The 26,942-nt window shown below is 37.5% G+C and overlaps 1 protein-coding gene across 1 annotated transcript in view; it reads right to left on the bottom strand.

Annotated features, from left to right (window-relative positions):
• PI15 (peptidase inhibitor 15) overlaps positions 1-17,584 on the bottom strand; it is a 30,278-nt gene extending 12,694 nt beyond the window's left edge. The window contains exon 1 of the mRNA XM_036829789.1: positions 17,282-17,584. Within this exon, the coding sequence (XP_036685684.1) occupies positions 17,282-17,554 (273 nt within the window). The 5' untranslated portion in view covers positions 17,555-17,584. The remainder of the gene's footprint in view (positions 1-17,281) is intronic.
• Positions 17,585-26,942: the final 9,358 nt, after the last annotated feature.

The raw sequence follows: 26,942 nt of genomic DNA on the forward strand, positions 1-26,942 counted from the left end.
TTCTAGAACTGAAATTTACTTTTAAAAACATTTTGTTTGGCTAATAATGGATTCATCTAGTATTTATTCTTCTGATATTTTTAATGAAACATGGATTTCAGTTCACCAAAATGCAAAATATTACCATTAGATCACAAATGAATTTTAGATGGAATAGCATCAACAAATTATGTCTCTGAGCTAATTGTAGTCACTTTGGGAAAAAAGTACATCTAAATATTATTAACATATTGAAGTGGTGTGCACTCAGAACAATAACTGCTAAAAACACAGCTTTTCTGTGTTTTTATATAATCTTTCTAAAAACAGTCTTTCTTATAGTCTTGTTCCGAAATATCAGCACTGCATGGCACAAATAATACTGAAAAAGAAAATAAAATATCTTGTATTCTAACCCTAAGCCTACTGCTAAGATCATCTGCGACTGAGGACATGTCAATTATTCTGTCTCCCAGTTAACTCATCTCTAGGGTCCCTTTCCTCTTCAGCATTTCATGATTTAGTATACCTGAGTAACTCCAGCATCAGAATCAGGAAGATCTGTTATATTCAGTTCTAACCTTTTCCATACCACAGAGAGAGGAAACCTAGATTCTTCACAAAATAATTTAAAATATTTAAGGCAGTTAACAAATTTAAAGTAATTTAGCATATATAATTCTATATGCTTACTCATATACTTAAAATGTATTGTGTATGTCAAAGAGATAAACCAAAGAGTTCATGCCTGAAAAATATCTTACATGAGCCCATTTAAAAATTATTATAAAGGATTTTGATAGGAATACCATGTATTTAGCATTACTGATGCCTACATTTTTAGGTGTTTCTATGTGCAGATATCGTAATTAAAATTTTTGAGATGATAGTTGTGAGGGAGGATAGATGACCACTTTTTTTCATCTCTCCATGTTTGCTTTTAGGAAACTGATGGGAGAGATTTCTGCCTGTCCCTGAAGGAAGATGCTGGAGACCCTGGCAGCACTGGCCAGGTCCCACACAGAGAGTGGGATCATTTTGCCTTCCCATGGGAGACATACTAACTGTCTCTCTGATGCCCACTGCAGAGGAAGTCAGAAAGTCCTGTGCTCTTTCTTGCCTGTTTGTCCCCAGGCAGGACTCACACCCATCCTGTAAAGAGGGGAAGATCCAGCTCTGAAATTTAGGAATTGCATATCTACTGTATTTGCTGTCTCTGTCTTTCTCCATTGGTACAACTCCCAGGAGAATATAGGTGAGTGATGTATCCCTTTAATCCACAGTGGTATTTAAATCTATTAATACGATGAGAGGTCTTTCAGGGTTGAAAACAGCAAATAAGGATAGCTTCTTTCTTATCCAGAAGCTCTAAATGGCGATGAATGTTGCCAGTTTAACCATGTGAAAGAATTCTAACAACTTATACAAATTTAGGGAATGAAGTTGTAATCACCTAAGCATTTGACTAATACATACATTTCTGGATGCTTAATGGATAATCTATCTGCTGACTTTTGCTGAACATCTGTGATATTTATTTGAAATAATTTTAGTATCACACCCTACAAATACAGCAAAAGAAAAAAGGCCACAAGTGTGTACTTACTTAACATTCTATGGAATGACTAGCAAATACGCAACATATTATTATCATTTGTTAGAAAAGCTAAACACCTTATATTTATTCAGCTTTTATGCAGCTAATAGCCTCGAATTCTGTATTTCTAGCGCTTGTCCCTCGAAATGGATAAAATACTTACACAGATAACTGAGTTGTGAACACTTAAAATCTTATCATGCCTTCTAAAAATTAGGCAAAAATTAAGAAAATTATGCATGGAGACAAAAAAACATTTACAGGAGCTAGTAGAAGTTAGATTTTATGATTAAATAACTCACAAAGTAAAGATGGCTTAAAACGGTGTCAGAGCATGTATGAGCCTCTATATGTGCCCTATCGCTCCACACGTTTTTCTTCCATTCTTTGCTGTTATGAGCCATTTAGTTGGTCAGCTTGTCAACTGATTGATTTAGCTCTGGACTAAAACGTTTACCATGAACTACTCTGCTTATAAATAAACGTAGCACCTTCTCTGTGGAAACCACATAGTCTGATTAAGCCATGAGAAACATCCAGAATTCAAACTCATGTCATTTCCATGGCTAGAAGAGTGTGGCTCCAAGAGATAGGAGGGACATGAAAAGAACGCAGACCCTCCTCAAGTCCAGAGGTCTTCAGAGGTTAAGCCAAAGAAATACAAAACTGAGTCAAAGAATGCCTCAGCATGGGAGAGAATCACTGACTTCCATAAGTTGAAGAATTAGAGAGTGATATGATCCAGCCCAAAGAAGAGGTTGTTTTATCAGCCATTTCCTTAAGTTTTGTTACCCACAACACAGTGGGCACCAGGACATCCGAAACTCCCTTCTTAAACCCCAGTCACTATCTCTGGACAATAAGAAATGTATGTGGGAGGGACGAGATATGGGAACGTGTGTATATGTGTAGCTGACTCACTTTGTTATAAAGCAGAAACTAACACACCATTGTGAAGCAATTATACTTCAATAAAGATGTTTAAAAAAAAAAAAAAAAGAAATGTAGACCAACTGAAAGGCAACCCTGAAAATTACTTGAGACTATATCCCCAACATTGTTTGATATGACATACTGTTTTTTTTCAAGTGGATAACATCTTTTAATTCTAAACATAAGAATTAAGTGTAGAAGTGTTTGAAAGAACTAAATATAAGGTGTTAAAAAGGATAAATATTTCTAGGTAACGAACCTGTACATATTTGATATTATTAATATTTATAGTGGTTCAGAGAATATGGCAACAGGTTATTAAAGCAATAGGTTAGCCTTGTAATTTCAACATAAAATATATCAATAATTATTTATATTTGTGGTTTTAAGTTAAAAATTTTAAGAAAATCTTGTTACAATTTTTAAACAGTATTGCAAAATTTAGAACTTAAGAGTCACTGTATTGCTTAGGCTTTTAAGACATTTAAATATATGGAAATTATTTTCAATAAGCCAATTGAAGTACTAAAGGTCAAATATGTTAAATCTATAAATGCAGCTTAAAATTTAAATTAATTAGGTTTGTAAGTAGTAACAAACATTAAACAAATGTGATTGTCAAAACTTGCTAGATTTCTGAATAGAACAAAAATATATGTAAATGAAGCTAAATTAGAGGAGAACAAGAAATATTAAATTTGAAAATGACCTCTTAGGAAATCTGTTCTGCACATGGAAACCATCTTCAAAGACATAAAATACTAAAAAACAAAACTATCACACTGAGTTTTTGAAGACACATTTCTAAATTGGTTATTGTCATGGATACTATGATAGCAATGGCATTGGAAACAGTATGGCATGTCGTATAGACACTTATTTTCTTGGACTGACATGTGGTCATTTCTCATATATTTAGATAAAAAGTGAAGGCAGTTTAGATAGACAAGTTTTTGGCTTTTAAAAATAACTCAGCTGGGGCTCTTTGTTCTTTTTCTGGGTTAGACTGGGAAAGCAGTGCTGACTTATAGAAGTGAGAAAGAGCCATTAAAAAGATATTAAGTGATGACAAAATTATTTTCCCTGAGGGCTGCCAGAAGCTTTTAAAAACACTTCATGGGCATCGTTGTGGTTTTGTTTTGAAAGTGGAGTTTATTCCCTTTCGGTGGAAATGCTTGTGAAGTGCCAATAAAGGAAACTGAGAGCTGAATATATGACCCAGTGTTAAACCAGACAGGAGGGAAGAATGGGCCTTGGTAAGACTGGAGGGGGTGGGGTGCGGCACAGGAAGAGAAAAGGATTTCCCCTGGGAAATTGGGGGCACTAATTAGATTAATTAAATGATATTAAACCGATTATACTTTAAAAGAGAACTAGTTAAGGAACTTGATTTTAAAAAAACTCCCGCAAGCCTCAAAAATGACCATAAATATGGGACCACATTATATCACAAAGTATCAACGTGGGGTCCTAAGCATTTTTTAAATGTTTAAACAAAAATAATGAAGACTTTCCTCAGGTAAGATGAGTGCTATCTTTCATGTAGGTGGGAAAGGTAAATTTCTATAAAAAGAAGATGTAAAAGTGTACTTTTTTAGAGGAATTCTGAACTGGATCATTGCCAGCAGCATAAAATTCTTAAAAACAAACACAAAAGGACTTCTCTTGACCCCTATTCAGCTTCGTCTGCCAATGCACCATTCCTCTTCTCCCTTTTACAATGAAATTTCTCGAGTGTTGTCTTAACAGAGAATTTTCAGTTTTTCTTCTTCTACTCTTGAGCCCACCCCAGGCAGGTTCCTCCCGCTACCTCCACTCTACCCCAATTGCTCACATCAATATCATAAATAGTCATTTCCTGGTCACCATGTTATTTGTTCTATCAGCAGCTTTTAGAATGCCTGACCACTTGCTCCTCCTGGACCCACTTCCATCCCTTGGTTTCATGACCCCACCCTTGCCTTGTTTTTCTCTGGCTGCTGCCTTGTTTTTCTCCATATGTTTGCTGCTTCTTCCTCATCTCCCTAACCTGTGCATGCTGGAGGGTTCCCAGGGCTCAAGCCATGTCTCTGTCTGTCCCTCTGTCTGTCTGTCTGTCTGTCTCTCTCTCTCCCTCCCTCTCTCTCTCTTCTGTTTCATCAATTCACTGCCTAGGTAATCACATCCAGCCTCATACATTGAAATACTATTTATAAGCTGGTGGTATTCTTCCAAATTATATCTATAGATCTCTCCACTGAATTCCAGACTGATTTATCCATCTATCCACTTTAAACCTCTACTTAACAAGAGTAAAATTGAGTTCCAGTATTCACAACCCTGCCGCCACTCCCTACCCTCTAACCAGCTACTCTTACAGTCTTCCTCCCATCAGTGGATGGCGTTACCCTTTTTCTTCTGGTTCAGGGGTAACCAAATCTATCCCATTGCCTACTTATATGTTATCTATAGCTGTTTCTGTGTTACAGTGGCAGCACGGACCACAAGGTCTGCAAAGCTAAACATATTTACCATCTGGTCCTTTACAGAAAAAGTTTACCAATTGCTTTTGCAGTTGCTCAGGCCAAAAAGTCCATAGCCATCTTTACTCTTTCTTTGCTTAATAATCTTTATACACTCTATCAGCAAATCTTGTTGATCCTGCCATCAAAATCTTGTCTATCCAGAATATAGCCACTGATCATCACCATTATTACCACCACCTTGAGTGAAGCCACCATCATTTGTTATCTGGATTATTGAAAAAGACTCCTAGCTGAGGGAGTGTTTCATATATATAAAGCCTTAATATATAAATTAAGGAAGGCATGGATAAAAGAAAAATATTCAGAATTTGAAGTAAAATTATTTAAACAGGATTGGTGATTAGGAAATAAAAGAAAAAAGTTTTCAGTGCTTTAATCTATGCACGGCTCAATCTATACCTCAGTCAAGTGCTTTGAAAATACCAAAGTGCTATTTAAATATAATCAAACTCAACTGATTGGGTTGGGGGTTGGTCTAGTAATGAAAATGAGTATTGGGTGTAAGATGACAAAATGCAACTGCTGCTTGACATCTGGACAGTTATATGAAAGAGAGAGAGAGAGAGAGACAGAGAGAGACTTGGAAATGAGTGAATTTTACCCCACCCAAAGAGGCTATTCCTTTTTAACCAATTGCTGACAAGTAGGAAGTGGGCACAATGTCTCTAAACCTTAAAACTTTTCAGGATAATCTAGGAATCCTGATGTATATATGAAATGTATCCACTTCTACATGTTGCCAAATAGCCTTTTAAATGTAAAATTCTCTACAGTTCAACACTTGCAGAGCAAATTAAACATGACTACTAATTGGAATGGTTGATGGGCCTACAGTTTATGAACTCTGATGGGAGGTATCATTGTCACCATCACACTTATGTACATGTGTGATCTTAATACACAAGGATGGTGGCAAGAAAGAGTGACTCTGGAACTGTCCTGGCCCCAAATCTCCTTACACCGAACTTACCAGATGGGGACTGCTGTTTTGTTATCAACAACGGAAAATGCAAGAAATGCAAATTTCCAGATCAACCAATAGAATCCTAGATAATTCGTTAATCTAGGCAGCTAGTAATTGACTACTTATTGGGAGGGCTGCGCAGTATTGGGTACTGGGAATTCAAGTCAGCAAGACTGACACGGACTCTGCTTTACAGTTTAGGAAAGAGACAGGCAATTAACGCACTACCAAATAAATAAGTGAATAATTGTAAATAAATTATGGCAAATGTATATAAATTAATTAGTATGTAATACATTATCCATTATCCATATATAATGTATGTAACATGTTTTATAAAGCCACTTCCAAAAAAATGTGCTACTTAAATGTTTTCTTCTTTAGAAGTGTCCTTAGTCAATCATGTAAATTCCCAATTAAGTGTTGTTCCACAATGCAGACATCTGTAGCTCACCCACAGTAACCACAGGATGTCTTCTGAAACGAATGCTGAGTGAATATGCAAGTGAAATTTTGTGATAATATAGAAATTATCACTGGAATAATTCTTCTTTTAGTTTAACATATTAATTCTTTCAGTATATAGTATCTTGATAAATAAATGGATACTTGAGCCAAAAAATATCTTCCTCAGCTCAGTATTGTGTCCTGAATCATGATATAAAATATTCTTAAAGCACGTTATAGAGTTCTCACCTGGAAAATCATTGCAGGATCTCCAAGGGAACTGGACCTAGTGAAGCAAAATTTCAGAGTTGGAGACCTTGAATGTGTGCTTACAAAGTGGTTCTGTGCTCTTCTGGTAAGAAATAATTGTCTAAAGCTTATTTGGTGGAGTGTCATTCTGATTGCCGAGGACTTGGGGCCTCCCCTCTCCTCTCCCACCCCTACTCACCACCCCCCCATACTCACACCACAGAAGAGGTTTAGGAAGAAGGGGGCATTTCTGGAAGTTAGTTTTCATTTATAAGCACTTACATCAGTATCCTTCCTCTCAGCTCTGGTATACTGTTGATCCAAGATTCGATAAAAATTAAAAATAGCATTCCATCAGGAAAATGTCTGGGCTGTCACAGACACTGGCTGCTAAGCGCTGTGAGGGTTTGCTCTGTGCATTTGTGGAAGACAGAATTACAGGTGAGAGAGGTAAAGCAACTGTCCTGTATGTTGCTGTGTAAATAAGACAACATCATTCATTCTGAGAGTGACAATTCTAGAAGGGAACATGTAGTCCGTGGTGACATGAATATGAATAGAGAGAACAGAAGAGATTCATGGTCCTTATTCAGAAATCAAGGGAACTCTAAATGGCTTTATTAACTGAGATATAAGAAGTAACATGTACATAACTTTCTGAGAATCCAAAATTTGGGGGGGAAAAAAAATTTAAAAGTAAGGCAATCCTTTTCCATAATAACATTGCATCTGTATTTAAAACACACATTTGATCTACAAGCCACTTAGTTCATGAGAATTTGATATGACTCAACAGGAGCACACGCTACCTATCTGCCAACCCAATGTAAGATGTGTCCACAGAAGTAGAACAAATGGAGAATCATTTGTCATCGCTACTCTGTGCTGGCTGGGTCACGTCAATTCCAGGCACCTCACTGTCAGAACAGCATACACATGTTGGAACCCAAACAAGGACAAGAGCCTGGTGAAAGGCATTCCTTGCTCAGACCCACACTGCTTGCAGATCCCAAGATGATCTAACTGGCACCATTCCTGTGTGTATGTGTAATATAAGAGGTAGCATGGGGGGCGGGGAGGGACTTGATTTTCCATTCCCTTAATGGCACAACTTCTTACCTTTTCCAAGATTTTCAGAAAGCAAATATCTTTGTGCCACCTTCCTTACGCTGGCCATACTCTGGTTGCAAGAGGTGGTGTGTACAGGTATTTCACACAAAAGGGCTGGAGGCTTAGAAAGAGCTGGGTGACTGGGGGACAAAGGATTAAGGCATAGATGCTCACAGGCTTCAAAGACTTGAAACACTATCATAATACAGAGTTTTCCTATGTGGTTGCCAAGGTTAGAAAGAGTACAGGAAGCAAGATTTGATTCCATATGAAGAAATACTTTCTAATATTCAGCGATGTCCTCTGATAAAAATGCATGTGGAGTGGGCTCAAGAGCAGGAGATGAACTCATGGAAGGGAGTTTGTATTGTACAGTCTTTCAAAGCATGGGCTTTGTTGTCATACAGAACTGCTTTCTCATTTTGATTTACTTGCTCTGGGACCTGGGGGAAGCTACTTACGCTCTCCAAACTTCAAATTTCCTGTCTCTAAATGAGGAAAATTGTCCCCATCTCACGAGACTGTTGTGAAAGTTAGGCAAGATAGTGACTGAAGAGAATTTAGCACAGCTCTAGCAGGGCAGGGTGTACAGAATGGTAAACGCTATTATTATTGGAAGATCAGGCACCGGAAGAGTGGTGGTGTCTGCGAACTAGAAAGATGCCTAAAGTGAGAGGTAATGAGAGGTGCACTTTTGATCACCTTATCTGGCAGCCTGAAGTTTGAGACACATCAAGCTTTAATCTCAACTTGGCAGGCAATCAGATAAAGTGAAAACAGACAAACCCTGAAGCAACAAACTAATCAGAAACAGAACTGTGTATAGATAACGAGGACCTTGCTTCTGGGCAACATAACATCAGACAGTGGAAGATAAAAATTAGAGAACATTTCAGAGGTCTTAAAACCTATTAATTCCCCTCCTTAAATCCCTCTTTAACATATGTTTTATCTATAAATTTTAAGACCATTTGTTGATGGATTCTAGCAACAGTTCTCCTTTCCCGGGAAATTAATACCCACCAGCTATCATTTAATACTGTAGTTATATGCCAGGAAGACATTTTCATGTGTGGTTAATTTTTTTCACCAACTCAGTGTTACAATCAGCTAAAAACTGACTTCTTGATTGTTAAACTATTTTGTGAGACACATGCAAACCCCATACCTTGCTGTTGCCCACTTAGAAGAATTCAAATGCCTTTCCGCCTACCTACTGCTTGCTGAAAACATGATCTCACTGGAATGCAGAGACAGATTTGGTAGAATGTTCATATTTAATGAAATTATGAAATGTGAATTTGATGCACTTTGTAGGGTAAAAAAGTATTGTGCCCTTAAGCAACATTCCTGGACTGTTTCAGTTTGGAGTATGTGATGTGAAATTTTAAGAGTCATGAAGTTTAGTCTAAATACACAACTTTGGGGGCATTCTTCCATATTTGTGTCAAAAAAATGCTTGGTACCTGAATTTAGACTCTATGGGTAATGTAGACTGGAAGCATTCAAATCATACCCCTCCAAACCTCAGTCCATGATGTATCTTATGCCAACCATTTCTCTTGAATATTTTAAGCTGTTAGTCTTTATCTTCCCTGCCTTCTTCACATGCCATTCTTCAGAAATTCTCATAGACAATTAAACATCTCAAGTTCATAACCATTTAATGGCCATTGACTGACTATTCAATGGTTTTCAGATATACTAAATTCAGGACACCAGACCAGCCAGACTAGTCAACTTCGATTTTTCTGAAGTCCTTTGATTAGTTTCCAGAAAAACCTTATCCTGAGTGTGTCAGAAGACTAGGTGGACCTGGTGCTATCTAGGCCCCTGAAATAGATTTGGAGTCATGTTGATTTAAGTCTCAGCACTGATTCTAAAAAAAAAAAAAAAATTTTTAAAAGATAAATGAAACTTTCTTGCAAAAATCTTGAGTAGTTTCCCAGACATAAAATCATGCATCCATGCTGTCTCCATGACACTACCCTACCCCATTATGTAAAGTGGTCCATTCTGATTACCAAAGCATATTCCCAACCAAAATTCTTTGTATTGAAAGAATGTTCCCTCCCACACACTAGCTACTTTTTTCAACCTCTGTAGATGTGTACCCTGGATGATAAACCTTCCGCTACTTAATGACTACCAGAAACCTGCCCTTTATTTTGTGTTCTCCAACTCAGGGAAACCCAATTGTCCTAGTCAAAAATGGAGGCATCCTCCTTGGGTGCTCCATCATATACATCCTCATGCCACTTCCTCATATAAATCACTTACTCCTACTGATTTGATCTCCAAATTCATTTTGTCACATCCCTATGACCTTAAATGTCATTGAGGCTTCAATTATCTCTCACCCAGGCTCTTATAACAGTCTCTTGACTGTGCCATTACTTCTGCTTGTCTCCAATCCCTTTCTCAGCCTGTAGCCAGAATGACCTTTCTGAAGGCAAATTAATTACACAACTGAAAACCTTCAACCACTTCCCTTAATCTTAAAATAAGACTCAAACAAGCTTCTGCTTGCCTTCCCAGCCTCATCAAACATCACTTTTTCTTTTATCCTCTACATCCAAGCCACACTGAATTTCACATATGCCTTCAAGGTACCATGCACCTTCCCAGAACACCCTTCCCCACCTACCACATACTCCCTCTTTCCAACTCCTGCCTGTATGACTTTTATTTATTTTTCATATTTAATATTTGAAATCGTTTCCTTTTGGAAGCCTTCCCTGTGTCTCTACCCCCAGTCCAAGTCTGGGCCAGATATGCCCCATGTGATCCCAAAGCACCTGTATTTATTCTACTGTAGCACACAGCTCACTGCTTTGCCCACTTACTCATCCATTCACAGTACTTCCTATCAAGAAATGTCTTTTTGCTCCCTGCTGAATCCCTCAGCACAATGCCAGGCACATGAATAAATACTGTGGAATGAGTGATTGAATATTGAGTGACCCCGCCCACCTGAGCACCATAGCCACGTGTTCTTTACATGGAATGCCCAGCAAAGGTTAAAAGACTTCATTCAGTTGTTCCACAGATTTTTACTGAGTGTTCTCTGTGGGATAGATATGATGCTAGGTTCTATAAATAGTCAGCAGGAATATAATAAAATTTTCTATACCATTGCATATGGTCAAATATTATTTGCCACCAAAAAAGCAGTGTTGAATACTAGGAAATACGGTCGATATATATGTAGCCTATGTGTGATTCAAAGCTCTTCCTTCTACCAACTAATGGTGAGGTTCTGAATCACATCATGTTAATGTTTTTACATTTGCACATCTTAGAGCCTGTCCTCAAAACAATCACAAACAAAATGTCCTTACCTTCAGCTGGCCTGTACTCAAAACAATCACAAACAAAATGTCCTTACCTTCAGCTGGCTCCATAAGTGGAGAGCTAAACATTCATATATAAGCAATACTAAGTAAGTAATACTATGCAACATGCACCTTGGCAGAAAATTCATACAAAATGTGCCCAGTCTCCATTTGAAGCCAAGACACTTAAAAGGTTCTACATGTAGGAGAACAGGAATGTGGAGTTCCAAATGTGCTGGAGAAATGCCTTCCTGTCAGCAATCTTTCTCAGTTCCCTGCTGGCTGGCAGTGTTCTCAGGAGGCTTTCTAGTGGTCATAAAAGCATTCATTGAAAAAATTTAGGTTAGACACATCAAATTTCTCATGTTTATAAGAAGAAAATTGAGTTATCCTTCCCAAATGAGAGGAAATGTGCCATCTGGTACTGTATATGGTTTCATTTAAAAAAAACGATAAGGATAGACATCACAAGTGTTTTGTCAACTATGAATAAAAAAAAAAAAAAGTCTTTTACATTATCTACATTCTCTTACACACAAAGCCCAAATAAACAAAATCCAAATTTTTCCTTATTCTCAAGACATAAATTACTGTAGGCAAATACTTTATTGGCTATTTCTGAAGACAGATTAATCTATTCTCCATTCATTCATTTGAGTCATGCTTTCTGTAACTTTACTACCTGCTGTGACTTGGTAACTAGTATTTTTCTCTTTTCCAGAAAAGTATAGGAGACTTATTCCCTTAGCTCTGCAAATAATATTTGCAGGCACCAAACAAATGAAATAGGCCATATTATCAATATAGCTATTTTGCCTTCTTGAAATTACATTACACATTTCTTTTTCAGTTTTAAGTTGTTCAGTTCATATCTATCATTATCTTCACGCTGTCCCCTACCTGTCTTTCCACCATTCTCTACCATCTATGAAGATGGCTATCATGTGTTCTCATGAACTATTTCCATTAACTGTTCACATCTGTTACTGTGGTAGGTGTAGGTGTCCAGCTCCTCCTTACCTTTGACTAAAAGAATGACTCTGCTGATTCAGTGGTTGCCACCTCTTGGGTCACCTTCACAGCCAATTTAAACTCCATCAATTGATAGTGCCATCTTTCTCATATGCACCTCTGACCCTGCTCTAAAACAACCATGGCCTCCCTAATTGCTCTTGTATTAAGTGATCCTCAATCTTTTCTCAAAATCCTTGAAAACATGGCTAATGTGTTATGCTTTTTCCCTCCTGGCGATTTTGTTCATTGATTGCTTTACCTACTATAACATCCAATCCTACCCTTTCCTGAGCATCTATCTCAAATACCCTTCCTCTAAGCAGCCTTTCATGATTTTGCCAGCTAGAGATTATCTCTTCTTTCTTTGATTTCTCCATGGTATTTTGGTCTGTACTCTTTTATCACATCAGTCTTACACAGCAGTGTCTTATACTGAATTATGTGTCTAAGGTTTTGTTGGGGTTTTTTTCCTGCTTGTTTTTCCTGTTTTGTTTACAGTTTAAATACAAAGATTTCTGTTATCTTTGGATCTCATCCTCTTACAGAAGGACTTCAAATTTTTTTAAATTAATTTATTCAATTGCCTTAAATTCAAGAAATATCTTACAAATTTTACTCCATGTGTGAGTCTTGTAATTTCATTCTTTTAGGGAATGATTCTTATTCTAAGAAACTAGTGTGGTCTGCGGTTTAGAGTCATGGTTTAAGTTGCCCTTAGGAAGAATGAAAAACAGCTGGTGTCCAAGGAGCTATGGAAATTTGTCAATAAACTAATTGTAGAACAGAAGCCAAGAGTTTGACTTGCATATCTTAAGCTCTATCTATATTATTATTTTTTGAAAGGATACAGTGTTTGGAAAATTAAATACTTCTAACTATGAGTTTTTTACTAAAATCATGGCCAATATACCCAAAGAAGATATTATACACTAAAATATGAATGTCAACACTCTAGTGTTCAAATCGTGCCCACTTAATTTACTCAAGCATACACTAACATAACCAAGTACTTAAAGAGGATAAAATCATCTAATTTTAAGCGGCTTTTTTTTTTAGAATTTTGAAAAACTTCTTTTGCATTTTAGGCGCACAGGATAAAATGTTATTATAAATGATGAGTGAACTTTAAATATAAATAATAATATCAAAATTGATTCAAGTTATAAACATGTAACAATTCATAGGGATTTCAAATTCACCAAATAATGGTTGATTACTGTCTATACACAAGAAATTTCACAAAAAAATAGTTATACAAAGGTGAATAAACAGAGACTGAGCAGCCTGAAAGCTTAAAATTAGGAAGATTGCAAGAAATATACAAATAACTATAAATTGAGTCTGATTTTAATAAGAGCGGTGTGATAAACATAATAGGTTACAGTGGTTCAAAAGAAGGAGAAATCAAATATGGCTGTGAATGTAAGAAATATCAATGAAGGACACAACATTCTTACATAAAACTTGAAGGGTAGGATTATAGATATTGGAATAAGTTAAGGAGGAGACATTAGAAGGTGAGGAAATGGCATGGGAAAAGGCTCAGAGAGTAAAGTTGTGAATGAAGGGGATTGCAAATCAGGCTGGTGCAATTAGAAACAGCCCTGATACCAAGGGGGAAAGGGGTGGGGTGGGAGGAATTAGGAGACTGGGATTGACACGTATACCTTATTGATACTATGTATAAAATAGACAACAGATGGGAACATACTGTATAACACAGGGAACTCTACCTAATGCACTGTGGTGACCTAAATGGGAGGGAAGTCCAAAAGGGAGGGGTTATCTGTATGTGCATGGCTGATTCATTTTGTTGTGCAGCGGAGGCTAAAACAACATTGTAAAGCAACTGTACTCCAATAAAAATTAATTTTTTAAAAAAATAGAAAGAGCCCTGAGCTGAAGACCATCTTCTATGAGGCTCCCATGGCGATATCACCCACTGATGGGGACAGTTTGAACACAGGACTGGTAGCCATACTGAGGTAAGTGTCCTAAGTTTTGAGGTCCATATTTGAGGTTAGGAATTGAACTCACTTTCAAATTGTTCACAATCCAAAGCAATGTTAAACAAATTAAAATAAAAGTAACAGTCTTCAACTGAGATCTGTATTTTTCACCTGGCCTGGAGGTTAAACTCACTGACATTCCTGCTCTGACCTGATAGATTTTATTTCTCTCAAAGTTTCTCTGAGTCTGCATGAGGGATCCAATGAATTATTTCAGTTGGTCAATTTACTCACAGAGACTTAGGATTTCACTAAATTGAGCACATTTTTCTAACTGAAGTAATCTGTTCCTCTCCCCCCACCTCAGGGAGTTTGCCCACTCTCTTCCCTCTGTCTGGAATGGTCTTCCCTCATCTATCAGTGTGGCTTACTCCCTTACCTTCCTCCAGGACATCTCAGGGAGCCCTCCCCTGACCACACTATTAAATGTCCCAGCCTCAACCGGCTTTATTTTTCTTCATAACCTTATCACCTTCCAACATACTATGTAATTTATTTATCTTGTTTATTGCCTGATTGCCCACCCAGGAGGCCAAGGATTGTCTATTTTATTCATGAAGTTATCATGGGTGCTTAGAATAGTACCTAACATATAGTAAATGCTCAATAAATATTAAGTGAATAGATACATGTGTGATGAAGTATATGCAGTATTTACATGATAATTTGAGACAATGTTACTTTATAGAGCTTAATATTCTGACTACTGTTTCTCATTAACTTTACTAAGTGAAGAAGGATTTATGAAGCATTTACTATATAACAAGCACTGTACCTGTTTCTTACAAAATAAATCATTATGTAGTAGCTCCCATATTTGAAAAGCAAATAATAAGAAAGGAATGACAAATAGAATATGAAAACTATATGATTTCAGCTGGCATTGCAAAGAAGGAAACAGAGATGTCCTGACATCTCCAGCAGTTTCCCCCAATGTAGTATTTGCTCGATCTAGCGAATGAAGAGTTGCTCCCCAAGACAAGCATAGGTTTTGAAATTACACAGACCTTAATTCTAATTCCAATGATACTGTTCATTATCCAAACCACCTTCACCTAGTCATTAACTTCTCTGTGTCTAAGTGATTTCATTGGTAAATTGAGGATCGAAATCTTAACCTCACAGGGAGACTGTGAGCTATCAAATGAGATCATCTATGGAAACAATTAGCCAAGTCCTTGGCACATAGAAACACTTTAATAAATGCATGTGGAATGAATTAATTCTTGATCAGTGGGGAAAACTATAACTAGAAAAATGTGGCTTTTTAAAATATATTTCTACTGCGTTGTACCCCACATATTATTCATGATGATCCCTCTTCCATCAATATTATTGAAATAATAAATTGCATTATATATTGATTGGTTATCATATAAATTATTGTTCCCATTTCACAGAGAAGGAAGTCGAGTCTTATGCATATTAAGTAACTTGCACAAGGCCACAAAGTATGCAGCAGAGTTAGGATTTCACCCCACATGGAGTCCTCTCCAAAGCTGGTTCATTTGCCTTGATCCTCACCTTAGTCTGCATAGCTATGTGACTGCCGCCAGGAAGTATTCCCTAAACCTGCAGTCTGGATAGCATACCTTTTTGAGCTCACATAGAATCGTATGCATATTTCTCTCATAATGCATGATGTTTTAAAACATGTTTGTTCCTCTCCTTTCTATACCTGGGCATCACCTTCTAGAAACACCTGCTCAATGTGAGTAATTGTTCCTATTTTTAGATCTTGAACAGGTTTTCACTGGGCACTTTCACAATAAGCTCACAGAAACCCATAAAAACTAACATTTATTGAACGCTATTGTTCTGTAGGCTCTGGTCTAATTGTTCTACTCCTTAACTCCATACATTCCTCATAACAACCCCATATGGCAGATACCACCTTTATCCTCATATTAGAGATGATGAAAATAAAACACAATTAGGTAATGAATTCACTCAGCTTATATTCCAGGACTGGGGTTTGAACCCAAACATTTAGATTCCAGACTCCATATTCTTAATCATGAGACTATATTGCCCCTCATACACCAGGACTGATGACATCTTCTTTTCCACTTTCATTTAAAAATCCTAGAAAAATGCACTTTCATAGAGTCTAAATTGTACTTCTATGAGCCATGACTCTTACTTTGGCAAGTCTTTATTTTTCTTGTGACACTGTTATCTACAATTAGCCAAACTTTAAAAGCTTATTTAAATAAAATAGATAAATTTAGAATCTGATAGAAATCCTCAAAATTTAGGTCAGCACTTACAGAGAGTTGTTAATGGTACTGCCATACCCACCCCAACTTAGAAATACCATACTGGTGGTCTTCATTGCCTTAAACAGGCTCCAAGCTGTGCTCTTGGAAGGTGCTGGAAGTTAAACCATAACGTTGTATAAATTCAAAACCAAAAACAAAGAAACTTTAAAAAGACATCTATCCTTTTAATACCAACTTTTTAAGAAAACTTTCCAAGTAAAATGATTTAAACACAGAGAGCCTATTTTTTATTTTTAAGAGAGAGCAAAGAATGTGTTCATGGCAAGTTGGAACAGTGTGCAAATGTGCTGACTTCACTGTTATCTGAACGACAAAACATTAAATCACAAGGAGGAAAAAGTCAGCATGTTCTCTGAGAATACAAATAGATTAGTGTCAGGAAGAGCTTTGTCCAAGAAAGGGAAGAGACACCTACCCAGAGAATAATTCATGCACATGAAACCTATAATTAAAAAAAATTATTTTCAAAAAATATTTTAGCTGATAAATATGACCATTAGATAAACAAAGCACAGAAAAAGTTCCATGTGAATTTTTTTTTTAAGTGGACCTTCCAAATGTGATCAGTCATCACACCCCACTCTTTACCTCTTTCTTATATAAGACCTGATTCATTAATGGTTATGGAACTCACACAAAAAAATTAGATCCCTTTCCCCCCTTTTAATTATATGATGGAACAGTACTTAAGTTTACCAGACACTTAAGAACATTCCCTAAGTTAAAAAGTGTAAAAAACCCCATATCCCTTAACATATGAATTCTTTAGATTCTCCTAATGTACAATTTAAGTAAAGAGTCCTCACTCAGAATTCAAAGAAAACAAGGTTCTCTTACCATATATTCCATGTTTGCTGCTGGTGGGAACACTTTGCCCCGAACTTGGTTATGATAATCAAGAATGGCGATCATGTCATTCTGCGAAATGTAGCGCTTCCGCCTGGCTTTGGGGATGTCCGCAGAATCTAGTTGTGCTTTTAGAGCTGCTTCAATATCAGTGAAATTATTGGTTGGCGGGGATGAGTCAGTGGAATTGAGTAAGACGGCGGCACTTGCTTCACAGAGAAGGGAGAGCAGGAGTGCACTGCTGATGGCAGAGATTGCTATCATTTTGAGAGGTGGAGAGAGAGAGGCCACAGAGTTTGCCTTAAAGCAGAAAAGTAGAGTTAGGGTCTATGAAAGGAAAAAAAAAAAAAAAAAAAAGGGCCAGAGGGTACGAATTTACAAAATCATTGCTTGATTTGACTTTCTTCAAAAAATCCAAGCAAATGCTGAACTCAAGCCTAGAAGACAACCTGTAGTGGTCTCTATACATTTTACTTGGTGTTATGAGGCAGTCCCCTAAGAGGAACTTCCTATAGCTAGAGAAAAATAAACAGCATGGCTACTAAACCTAAAATGAATGTGAGCCATTTACCCCAAACGCCTGAGCCACAGAATGCATTACTGCATATTTATTTTCAGAGGGAAATCCTTAGGAATTGAAATTCATCTTGAGAGTGAAAAGGAAAAATGCATCACAGGTAATAACAGAGAATGTGCTGATAATGTCCCCCAGACATAGATGGACACCAAGTAATAGAACAGATACAAAAAAGAAGTTATAATAATCCAATCTCATTCCTAAAAAAATTAAAATGTGAGCTACTTTAAAAGCAATGCATGCAAAATAAACTTGTTGAGCTAAATAGCTTACCTCTGCACAATGCCAAAATGAATATAGTATTCTTCCAAAAATTTAAAGTTCTTTGCTAGGTTGTAGCATGAACTCTTGTAAGAGGAATGTGTCTTATTACAAACTCTCAGAGCAAAACTCTGCAAGGTTTGAGTGCTGCTGGCTACAGGAGCAGCTAACAGCTTTTATATGTCACAGTCTGCAACGTCCAGAAAGGGCAGTCTTTCTTAGGGTCTCTCTCAGCCAAAATCAAAGGGGAGGGGTTTGGGATAGAAAAAACAGTGATTGGGTGGCAACCTTTTTATGTGGGTGGTGAGGAAATTGAGTCACACCCACAGCTTACAAAGTACAAACCATAAAAGACAAACCCTTTTTTCTCTGAGCTTCCACCTTTTCTGTGACTGGTTAATTTTCCTCATTTAATGCTTTCTAGTTCCTGGTTCCCATACAAAAAAGGAGAAAAAAAAAGGGGCTGTGAGTTTTTGAAAACACAGAAGGTTGAGTAACAAGCAGTACATTTTTTTTTTTTAAGACAGTAAATGACATGGGAGCTGAAAAGAGCAAGCTGATATTAAATCAAAAGATCAGCTCACATAGTTAATCTGGGTGGCCACAAATATGATTCAAAAGAGATGCCAAGCAAATCAGTAGTAGCCAAACTATAGTATATGATATTGGGGTAATAGATGCTCAAGTGGTTGCACTTTCTGTCTCCATGTGGCTTTATTCCTCTAATTTATATATTTAGTCTCTCTCTATCTCTTTCTCTTGTTTCACTCTCTCTCCTTTTTTTCCTTTCTCTACAGAGTGAGGCAGCAAATTACCTGCCTTTTACCTGCCTTGTATAGAATGCAAATAGAGAAGCTTATGACAAATGGCAGCAGCCAAGATAACATCTGTTTCAGGTTTAGAAGCATAGAGTTGAAATTTTAAGCAAAGAGTAGCCCAGCCTCGCGGGAAGCATACTGGAGGGCACAGCTCCGAGGCCATGAAGAATTTCACAGCAGCAGCTGCAGCTGTCAACCATCAGAAGTGTCTTCCTAGAAAGATGCCATGGAAGCAAAACCTGAGTCTGGCAAGACAAGAGCCAAGAATGTGAATGTTAGGGCAATTTGTAACAAAAGGACCCTCACAAATACCCTGTGTCATGCTAACATTAACAAAATGTGGAATATTCACAGTCTGTGGCAACAGGAATCTTATAAACTACACATTATTCAGTTAAACTTGCTGAACGTACACCGACTAGTCTAATTTGCCATTGTGTGTTGCCTCCTGTATGTTTCATCAGGAGGAGTACTATGTGGATTTATATTTGTCGGAAAGGATGATCATGTGGTAAGAAGCACACCAGGCTGGGAGCCAAGTTCCCTGGGCTATATTCCCAGTCGTGTCTCTAGCAGTATGTGTGGCCTGACGCACATAGTTTAGCTCTTCACTGGTGCATCTAAAAATGGGAGGGAAAAGGTGTGTATTCTATGTGTATTCTATTCTTCATCAATTTCCTTACGAGAGCAGGACGGTGTTTGAAACTGAAAGTGCCACTGAATGTCAAAGTTCAGTGTTGAGATGAGGTCTTTGATGTTGATAACATGTGCCAAAGTTCAGGTTTTGCTATATTTTGATGAGCCTTAAGTTCCTAACTAAATTCAAGTAATTTGAGAAGCGCTCAAGGTGCAATACTGAAAGCTGTAAATAGGAATTAATTAACACTGTTAAATTGAAAAGGCAAGAACATCTAATAGGAGCACAGAAGGTGAGCATGAATATTATGAAACATCAGAGCAGCTTCAGGGAAGGCACGTGGCTGCTCACAGCTGCCTATGTTTAACAACTGGAGCTGTCCAGCTAGGGTCTCACCCCTTCAGAAAGGACTCATGGCACATCGAATGAATCTCAAGGATGCTGTGTCAAAGATTCCTGAATCGAACAGAAGGTTAGATGACATACTCTCTGTGGGCCGTCCAACTCAAAGATCCAAGACCTTTTGAGAAATAGTGCCAGCACTGATTAGCCTATACTTTTCAACATATCTCTTATAGCTGTCTGGCATACAGGAGACTAAAGGACTTTTAACGCCTAAGCAGCAGACATGAATCTTTCTTTCTCCAGGGTGGCTGAGTTCTTGCTTAGAATCTCATAAAAATCAACCATTGCTTTCAAGGTTACCTCTTTGTCATGTATACAAAGAGATATTGTTCATCTATTGAAGTTTGACTTGAGGTACTTCCACAGGAATGAAAATGTGTCCCTCGAGAAACTTGTCTGAACCATAAATGGATTTCCTCTAAGAGAAAGTGGAGGGATGGAGGAGGGAAAAGAGAAAGAAGGAATTTCTGAGATGGACCTAAGCATGCCCAATTACATGAGGACAGAGATGATAGTTACTTAATCCTGAGACCCTGAGGCATGTCAATGATTTCAGATGTCTTTCAACAAACATGAATTATAGTGTGGAATTTCAGACTATTAAGAAAACCCCCAAGGGTATGGAATCATAAAAGAAAAGACCTGTGGGAGGAGAGGTAAGAATTCTGCTTCCAAGCAGACGTTATTGCCAGAAGAAGTATTTTAAATGCTTTGGAAGTCATTTTATTTTAAAATACTTGCAAAATTAAGAGGCATACATCCAAGTTGTCAGTAAAAGAACTACTAATGAACAACTAACAATGAGGTGGTTCTTTATGAGATCTCTTCTTGAAAAAGAACATTGATGTGTATAGAATCATTTAGGGGAATGCTTGTCAACACAGACAGAAAGGAAATGCAGGTATATTACTGAGAAGAAATACATAAACAATTGGCAGCAACTATTGTATACCTTGAAACTTGTGAGAAAACGGTTGCGATTTTAAAATTGAAATCAGACATATTATGTGTCCCAGAATGGCACAACTGCTTAAGCAAAGGTACTGTGAGTGTGTGTGTGTGGATACACATATGGTTTTAGTCTAAAACATTTCTAATCAATGGAGAACAAAGAAAGAGTTACACACAAATGAGTGAAATGGTTCAGTTCACTTTTTAGGAAGGTAACAAAAGGCAACGTTGATAATGAATGACAGAAGAGGCACTAGAGTAATACTAGGAAAAGATTGTGGAATTAACTTTAAGCAGTCATAATAATGATTAAAAGGGGGGAGAAATTGGCAAGACATTTCAGGCATAAAAATCCACAGGTTTGGCCGAGCTGTGGATGTACGAAGCAAGGTGAGAAACAATAGGCAAAGGATAATTTGGGTTTCTGTCCTGGAAATGACAGAAGAAAGTTATAATTGCTATTTATATGGCACAACACAAAACACTGTCACACACACTCGGCCGCCTGAACCAAGATGGCGGAGTAGAAGGACGTGCTCTCACTCCCTCTTGTGAGAACACCAGAATCACAATTAGCTGCTGGACAATAATCGACAGGAAGACACTGGAACTCACCAAAAAAGATACCCAACATCCAAAGACAAAGGAGAAGCCAAAATGAGATGGTAGGAGGGGTGCAATCACAGTAAAATCAAATCCCATAACCGCTGGGTGGGTGACTCACAAACTGGAGAACACTTATACCACAGAAGTCCACCCACTGGAGTGAAGGTTCTGAGCCCCACGTCAGGCTTCCCAACCTGGGGGTCTGGCAACGGGAGGAGGAATTCCTAGAGAATCAGACTTTGAAGCCTAGTGGGATTTGATTGCAGGACTTCAGCAGGATTTGGGGAAAGAGACTCCACTCTTGGAGGGCACACACAGAGTAGTGTGTGCATCAGGACCCAGGGGAAGGACCCCATGGGAGACTGAACGAGACCTACCTGCTAGTGTTGGAGGGTCTCCTGCAGAGGCCGGGGGTGGCTGTGTCTCATCATGAGGACAAGGACACTGGCAGCAGAAGTTCTGGGAAGTACTCCTTGGCGTGAGCCATCCCAGAGTCTGCCATTAGCCCCACCAAAGAGCTCAGGTAGGCTCCAGTGTTGGGTTGCCTCAGGCCAAGCCACCAACAGGGAGGGAACCCAGCCCCATCCATGAGCAGTTAAGCGGATTAAAGTTTTACTGAGCTCTGACCACCAGAGTAACAGTCAGCTCTACCCACCACCAGTCGCTCCCATCAGGAAATTTGCACAAGCCTCTTAGATAGCCTCATTCACCAGAGGGCAGAGAGCAGAAGCAAGAACTACAATCCTGCAGTGTGTGGAACAAAAATCACATTCACAGAAAGATACACAAGATGAAAAGGCAGAGGGCTATGTACCAGATGAAGGAACAAGATAAAACCCCAGAAAAACAAATAAATGAAGTGGGGATAGGCAACCTTCCAGAAAAAGAATTCAGAATAATGAGAGTGAAGATGATCCAGGACCTTGGAAAAACAATGGGGGCAAAGATTGAGAAGATGCAAGAAATGTTTAACAAAGACCTAGAAGAATTAAAGAACAAACAAACAGAGATGAACAATACAATAAGTGAAATGAAAACTACACTAGAAGGAATCAATAGCAGAATAACTGAGGCAAAAGAACGGATAAGTGACCTGGAAGACAGAATGGTGGAATTCACTGCTGTGGAACAGAATAAAGAAAAAAGGATGAAAAGAAATTAAGAATGCCTAAGAGACCTCTGGGACAACATTAAACACAACAACATTCGCATTATAGGGGTCCCAGAAAGAGAAGAGAGAGAGAAAGGACCCAAGAAAATATTTGAAGAGATTATAGTCGAAATCTTCCATAACATGGGAAAGGAAATAGCCACTGAAGTCCAGGAAGTGCAGAGAGTCTCATACAGGATAAACCCAAGGAGAAACATGCTGAGACACATAGTAATCAAATTGGCAAAAAATAAAGACAAAGAAAAATTATTGAAAGCAGCAAGGGAAAAATGACAAATAACATACAAGGGAACTTCTGTAAGGTTAACAACTGATTTCTCAGCAGAAACTCTACAAGCCAGAAGAGAGTGGCATGATATACTTAAAATGATGAAAGGGAAGAACCTACAACCAAGATTACTCTATCTGGCATGGATCTCCTTCAGATTCGATGGAGAAATCAAAAGCTTTACAGACAAGCAAAAGTTAAGAGAATTCAGCACCACCAAACCAGCTCTACAACAAATGCTAAAGGAACTTCTCTAAGGGGAGAAACACAAGAGAAGAAAAGGACCTACAAAAACAAACCCAAAACAATTAAGAAAATGGTCATAGGAACATACATATTGATAATCACCTTAAGCGTGAATGGATTAAATGCTCCAACCAAAAGACACAGGCTTGCTGAATAGATACAAAAATAAGACCCATATATATGCTGTCTACAAGAGACCCACTTCAGACCTAGGGACGCATACAGACTGAAAGTGCTGGGATGGAAAAAGATATTCCATGCAAATGGAAATCAAAAGAAAGCTGGAGTAGCAATACTCATATCAGATAAAATAGACTTTAAAATAAAGAATGTTACAAGAGACAAGGAAGGACACTACATAATGATCAAGGGATCAATCCAAGAAGAAGATATAACAATTATAAATATATATGCACCCAACATAGGAGCACCTCAATACAAAAAGCAACTGCTAACAGCTAGAAAAGAGGAAATCGACAGTAACACAATAATAGTGGGGGACATTAACACCTCACTTACACCAATGGACAGCTCATCCAAAATGAAAATAAATAAGGAAGCAGAAGCTTTAAATGACACAATAGACCAGATAGATTTAATTGATATTTTTACAACATTCCATCCAAAAACAGCAGATTACACTTTCTTCTCAAGTGTGCACAGAGCATTCTTCAGGATAGATCACATTTTGGGTCACAAATCAAGCCTCAGTAAATTTAAGAAAACTGAAGTCCTATCAAGCATCTTTTCTGACCACAACGCTATGAGATTAGAAATCACAGGGAAAAAAACGTAAAAAACGTAAAAATCACAAACACATGGAGGCTAAACAATATGTTACTAAATAACCAAGAGATCACTGAAGAAATCAAAGAGGAAATGAAGAAATACCTAGGGACAAATGACAATGAAAACACGACAATCCAAAACCTATGGGATGCAGCAAAAGCAGTTCTAAGAGGGAAGTTTATAGCTATACAAGCTTACCTCAAGAAACGAGAAAAATCTCAAATAAAACATCTAACCTTACACCTAAAGGAACTAGAGAAATAAGAACAAAAAATACCCAAAGTTAGCAGAAGGAAAGAAATCATCAAGATCAGAGCAGAAATAAATGAAATAGCAACAAAGAAAACAATAGCAAAGATCAATAAAAATAAAAGCTGGTTCTTTGAGAAGATAAACAAAATTGATAAACCATTAGTCAGACTCATCAAGAAAAAGAGGGAGAGGACTCAAATCAATAAAATTAGAAATGAAAAAGGAGAAGTTACAACAGACACCGCAGAAATACAAAGCATCCTAAGAGACTACTACAAGCAACTCTATGCCAATAAAATGGACAACCTGGAAGAAATGGACAAATTCTTAGAAAGGGATAACCTTCCAAGACTGCACCAGGAAGAAATAGAAAATATGAACAGACCAATCACAAGTAATGAACTTGAAACTGTGATTAAAAATCTTCCAACAAACAAAAGTCCAGGACTAGGTAGCTTCACAGGTGAATTCTATCAAACATTTAGAGAGAGTTAACACCCATCCTTCTCAAATTCTTCCAAAAAACTGCAGAGGAAGGAACACTCCCAAACTAGTTCTATGAGCCCACCATCACCCTGATACCAAAACCAGAAAAAGAAACTATAAAAAAAGAAAGTTACAGAACAATATCACTGATGAATATAGATGCACAAATCCTCAACAAAATACTAGCAAACATAATCCAACAGTACATTAAAAGGATCATACACCATGATCAAGTGGGATTTATACCAGGGATGCAAGGATTCTTCAATATACGCAAATCAATCAATGTGATACACCATATTAACAAATTGACGAAGAAAAACCATATGATCATCTCAATAGATGCAGAAAAAGCTTTTGACAAAATTCAACACCTATTTATGATAAAAACTCTCCAGAAATTGGGCATAGAGGGAACCTACCTCAACATAATAAAGGCCATATACGACAAACACACAGCAAACATCATTCTCAATGGTGAAAAACTGAAAGCATTTCCTGTAAGATCAGGAACAAGACAAGGATATCCACTCTCACCACTATTATTCAACATAGTTTTAGAAGTCCTAGCCATGGCAATCAGACAAGAAAAAGAGTAAAAGGAATACAAACTAGAAAAGAAGAAGTAAAACTGTCACTGTTTGCAGATGACATGATACTTTACATAGAGAATCCTAAAGGTGCCACCTGAAAACTACTAGAGCTAATCAACGAATTTGGTAAAGTTGCATGATACAAAATTAATGCACAGAAATCTCCTGCATTCCTATACACTAACGATGAAAAATTTGAAAGCGAAATTAAGGAAACACTCCCATTTACCATTGCAACAAAAAAGAGTAAAATACCTAGAAATAAACCTAACTAAGGAGACAAAAGACCTGTATGCAAAAAACTACAAGACACTGATGAAATAAATTAAAGATGTTACAAACAGATGGAAAGATATACCATGTTCTTGGATTGGAAAAATCAACATTGTGAAAATGACTATACTACCCAAAGCAATCTACACATTCAATGCAATCCCTATCAAATTACCAATGGCATTTTTTACGGAACTAGAACAAATCATCTTAAAATTTGTATGGAAACACAAAAGGCCCTGAATAGCCAAAGCAGTCTTGAGGGAAAAAAACGGAGCTGGAGGAATCAGACTCCCTGACTTCAGACTATACTACAAAGCTACAATAATCAAAATATATGGTACTAGCACAAAAACAGAAATATAGATCAATGGAACAAGATAGAAAGCTCAGAGGTAGACCCACGTACCTATGGTCAACTAATCTATGACAAAGGAGCCAAGGATAGACAATGGAGAAAAGACAGCCTCTTCAATAATTGGTGCTGGGAAAACTGGACAGCTACATGTAAAAGAATGAAATTAGAACACTCCCTAACACCATACACAAAAATAAACTCAAAATGATTAGAGACCTAAATGTAAGACCGGACTATAGAACTCTTAGAGGAAAACACAGGAAGAACACTCTTTGACATAAATCACAGCAAGATCTTTTTTGATCCACCTCCTAGAGTAATGGAAATAAAAACAAAAATAAACAAATGGGACCTAATGAAACTTCAAAGCTTTTGCACAGCAAAGGAAACCATAAACAAGACAAAAAGACAACACTCAGAATGGGAGAAAATATTTGCAAACGAATCAACAGACAAAGGATTAATCTCCAATGTATATAAACAGCTCATGAAGCTCAATATTAAAAAAACAAACAACCCAATCCTAAAATGGGCAGGAGACCTAAATAGACACTTCTCCAAAGAAGACATACAGATGGCCAAGAAGCACATGAAAAGTTGCTCAACATCACTAATTATTAGAGAAATGCAAATCAAAACTACAATGAGGTATCACCTCACACCAGTTAGAATGGGCATCATCAGAAAATCTACAAACAAGAAATGCTGGAGAAGGTGTGGAGAAAAGGGAACCCTCTTGCACTGTTGGTGAGAATGTAAATTGATACAGCCACTATGGAGAACAGGATGGAGGTTCCTTAAATAACTAAAAATAGAATTCCCATACGATCCAGCAATCCCACTCCTGGACATATACCTAGAGAAAACCATAATTCAAAAAGACACATGCATCCCAATGTTCATTGCAGCACTATTTACAATAGCCACGTCATGGAAGCAACCTAAATGCCCATGGACAGAC

Source organism: Balaenoptera musculus, chromosome 17 (assembly GCF_009873245.2).
Source record: "Balaenoptera musculus isolate JJ_BM4_2016_0621 chromosome 17, mBalMus1.pri.v3, whole genome shotgun sequence".
In the NCBI taxonomy this organism is placed as follows: domain Eukaryota; kingdom Metazoa; phylum Chordata; class Mammalia; order Artiodactyla; family Balaenopteridae; genus Balaenoptera; species Balaenoptera musculus.